General features: G+C 32.8%; 1 protein-coding gene across 3 annotated transcripts in view; it reads right to left on the bottom strand.

Moving 5' to 3' along the window:
• Window positions 1–4,152, bottom strand: part of LOC105558627 (titin-like) — a 20,042-nt gene extending 15,890 nt beyond the window's left edge. For all 3 annotated transcript variants that reach the window (XM_012006412.1, XM_012006414.1, XM_012006413.1), the window contains exons 1-3: window positions 3,744–4,152; window positions 3,441–3,463; window positions 55–3,346 (exon numbers count right to left, since the gene is read on the bottom strand). In XM_012006412.1, coding sequence (XP_011861802.1) covers window positions 55–3,346; window positions 3,441–3,463; window positions 3,744–4,131 — 3,703 coding nt within the window. In that variant the 5' untranslated portion in view covers window positions 4,132–4,152. The remainder of the gene's footprint in view (window positions 1–54; window positions 3,347–3,440; window positions 3,464–3,743) is intronic.
• Between the last annotated feature and the right edge of the window lie 6 nt (window positions 4,153–4,158).

Genomic DNA, 4,158 nt, shown 5'->3' with positions numbered 1-4,158 from the left:
CAGGTTTTTTCTTTGGTTTCTTTTTCAACGTAACTTTTTCAGTGACTTCTTTGCCATCTTCTGTTCTTTCTTCGATAACCGGTTTTTTAATCGTCACTTCTTCAGCGATTTCTTTCTGAAGGGAATCTTTTCTCGGTTTCATTAATGTTACTTTTTCAGTGATTTCTTCTGGTATATGTTCTTCCTTCTCTGGAACTAGTTTCTTTGTTTTCTCCTTAATCTTTTTTGGTTTTATCTTCTGCTTTACTGTATCTTCATCAGTAATGTCTTTGGGCATCTTTGGAGCGTCTTTTTCCTTCGTTGGATATTCTTCTGAACTTTCTTGTTCAGGTTTATCTTTTTTCCAGCCTTTTAAAGTTATTGTTTCAGGCTCATCTTCCGGTTTTTCTGAGGTTGGTATTCGAAACCTGACCTCGGGTTCCTCCTCGGGCTCATGTGGCTTTGGTATGCCCTTTATTAGAGGGATTTGCTCGATATCTTGTTCAGGTTTCTTTTTCTTAGATGGTTCATATGGCTTTGAGACAGGTTCGATTTCCGGTTTCTTGGGCGTTTCAAATTCTTCAGGTATATATTTTTCAATTTCTGGACTATCGAATTCTGTTGGTTTAAATTCATCAAATGTTAGTGTTTCTTTAGGTTTATCTTTCTTTTTCTGAAGCGTATCTTCTAGAGATTCTTCTTTTGTAGGTTTTTGTTTAGTTTCTGTTACTTGTTCAGGCGTTTCTACCGATATTTTCTTTAGTTTAACATCTTCCGGTACAATTTTAGCTTCTTGTTTTATTTCACCCTTACCAATAATAAGCTTTTGCGGTTCTTTGGGCGTTTCTTGGGATTTTTTGGGTGTACGTTCATAGATGGATTTATCCTCTATTTGTTCCAAAGGAACTTTCTTTAATTCTTCGAATTCTTTATCTAATTTCTCTAATTCAGTTATGTCTTTCTCTGATATTTTAGGCTTTTTGTACTGCTTCTTGATAATTTTTAATGCTTCTTCTGTGTTTCTAGATAAAATGCCGGCTTGTACGGGATTCTTTTCCATATAAGTAATTTTTGGCATCTGTAGTTCTGTCGGATAGTCACCGATAAATGTAATTCTACTTCGTAACATGATTTTAGGGAAAATTGGTTCCGTTATTGCTTTTTTCTTAATAATTGGTACTTTTTTCAGCTTAATTGTACCAAATTGAACTTTTTCTTGGAATGGTTCCATATATTGTAGTTTTGTAGGTTTAATTTCTTTTCTTACTATCTTATGTGGAATCAACTTTTGAACAGATTCAGGTAATATTTTCTTTTCCTTCTTTTTCGTTGGTTCCCATTGAATTTTTTCTGGCATTGGCTCTAGTACAGGTCTTTCGTACTCAGGTTCTACCCATTCTTCTATATCTGTTTTGACAGGCTTCTTCTTTTTCTTCACAACTTTCTTTTCTTTCTTTTTCTCGGTACTTTTAGGTTTTTCTTCTACAGTGGTCACAATTTCTTCTTTCGGTTTTTCAAATTCCTTTGTTTCTTCGGGACGTATTGATGTTACTTCCTTTAATTTGTCCTTTGGTTTTTTCTTGATTAAAGTATCATCCATTTTAGTTTCTGGAATTACTTCTGCCACTTCCTTAGTTTTTACTGCAACTTTATCTATTTTTGTCTGTTCCATCTTAGGTTTGACAGATATTTCTTCTATCATTTTATCTTCCTCTTGAATTACCTCTTTTTTAACTGGAGTTAATTCTTTCTCTTTTTCTTCCTCAACATCAATTCTCACAGGTTTTACTTCTTCTTTCTCTGTTATTTTACCATCTGTTACAGCAGGAGTAACTCCAGTAATCTTAATAGTTTCTATTGGCGCAACACTTGTTTCTGCTTCTTTTTCAATAATTATTTTTTCTGTAACAAATTCTTCAGGTTTTATTTCTGTTGTTACTTCCAAAATTTCAACACTTTCTTGTAAAAGTATATCCTTTTTAGCTTTTTCCTTTGTAGGTTTCTTTATTTTTATATCCTCCACTGCTTCTTCTGGCCGATCTTCCTTCACTTCTGTAGCTTTTTTGTTAACAAGTGGCATTTTCTTTATGATTACATCTGCTGATTTTATATTTTCATCCGTCTCTTGTGTAGGAATGATTTGCTCTTCTTGTGGTGTTTTACCTTTATCTAGTTCACTGGTTGTAATTTCGGAAATAATTTCTGTAGTTTTTATTCCTTCATTTGTAATTATTGTTCTTTCCGCTTTTTCTTGGATTGGTCTTTCTGATGTAATATCTTCGACAGTTCCTTCTTCAACTTGTTCACTTGCATATATTGGTTCACCCTTTGTTGGTACTGTTTTCACAATGACTTCTTTTATACCAACTTGTGACTCCTCTTCTTTGACTGGCAGTATTTTTTCTTTTATTGGTTTTACTTTTTCGAAGAAATCTTCGGTGGAAGTGTCTGAAATTGTTTCAGTAACATTAAGCCCTTCTTTTGTTATGATAGTTAATTGTACTTCTTCTTCTTTTGGTTTTTCTCCATTTACTATTTCCCTAGTAGTTTCAATAGTAATTTCTTCTTGAACAGGAATAGTCTTTGTCTCTTCCTGTAAAATTTTCTTTAATGTGGGTTCTTCCTTTATAATTTCGTGCACGGCAGCTTTTTCTGGTGTAGTCTTATCATCTGGGAATTTAGTAATGGATGATTCAGTTAAGATTTGTGTAATTTCGATACTTTCTGTAGGAGAGAATATGGTTCGAGCTTGTTCCATATCTGGTTTTTCTAAAATAATTTCTTCAAGAATTTCTTCGGGTATATTATCTTCATGAGATTTTACTTTTTTTCTCTTTATTCTCTTTTTGGTTGGTGTTTCAATAATTTCAGTTATTTCTTCTTTCTCTATTATTTCACTTTTTGCCACTGGTTTCTCAATAGTTTCTAATTCTGTAATCATAACAGTTTCTTCTCTAGCTTCCACCATAGATTTAGCCTTTTCTTTCTTTGGCATATCCATTTGAATTTCCTGTACAATTTCATCAAGAACATCAGTAGTTTCTATCACATGTTTGTTTTCTTTAATTGATTCTGTGATTGGCATTTCAACTACTTCCTTTACTTTTATCTCCTCGATTTCTTTAGGGCGTTGTTCCTTCTTCTTCGGTACTTTCTTTGTTTTAGCAATTTTCTGTATCGGCTTTTCAGTGCTCTCTTTTTCTTCGATAATAGATATTTTCTCTTCTGGTGCTTTCTTGACATCAATTGTCGTAATTTCCACCGAGCCTTCTTCATCTATAAGAAGTTGAGCCTTTTGAAGCTCTGCTTTTTTAATCACAATTTCATCTACAGCTTCCGCAGGTATATTGTCAGATAATTCTTCTTCCTGTAAGAATATAATAAAAATATGAAATATGCTATAATATATAGACTAAAAATGTTAACTAAAATATAAACTAAATGTTTCTATTTTATCTCACCTGATATATTTCATCTTTGGTACCTAAAAGACAAAAATAACAAATCAGAAAAAGGATACATAATAGAAAACGCTTTTAAGGAATGATTGTATTATAATATGTAGATTAAAGAGTGTAGTACTATTAATATTGTGTACGATATTAGTATAAGTAGATAATCAATAGTGGACTTATTTTGTTTCTTTCCAATTTTCATTTAAAAATCATTGTTGAGAGTTTCCGTCAGAACATGATACAGAAAAAAATGTACGTTTTAACAAGACGTAAACAATACTGAACATAAAATGTAAGAACCAAACTTACCTCCTACAATCTCTTTATTGACTTTATACTTTATCAATCCATCGTGTTTTTTTACAGGTTTATCATGTATTTCTGGTGTTGTGTCTGCATGAAGATAATTTGTGGTTTCTATCCCCTGTTCCCCTTTATTTTCATTGCTGTCTGTCGTATGTTCAAGAATTAAGTGTTTGGTAATTTTCTTTTTAGCGGCATGTTTTGGTACCTCGTCTTGGATTATTTTTCCAATCACTGTCACTTGCTCACTCACTTCTTTCTCTTCAAGAGACTTTGCAAATTCGTGACGTGGAACGGGAAGAACCGTTTCTTCGACAATTTCTTCCACTGGTCCTTCTATAACTGTTGTCGCAGGTAATTGACCTACTTCTTCTACGGTTATTTCCTCCGTCATCTGCTGTTTCTGTCCCTTTCGTTTAAT

Source organism: Vollenhovia emeryi, unplaced genomic scaffold, assembly GCF_000949405.1.
Source record: "Vollenhovia emeryi isolate VEMERY1.0 unplaced genomic scaffold, V.emery_V1.0 DF939325.1, whole genome shotgun sequence".
Taxonomy (NCBI): Eukaryota; Metazoa; Arthropoda; class Insecta; order Hymenoptera; family Formicidae; genus Vollenhovia; species Vollenhovia emeryi.
The sequence above is the reverse complement of the archived record's forward strand: the minus strand, read 5'-3'. Positions and strand labels throughout refer to the sequence as shown.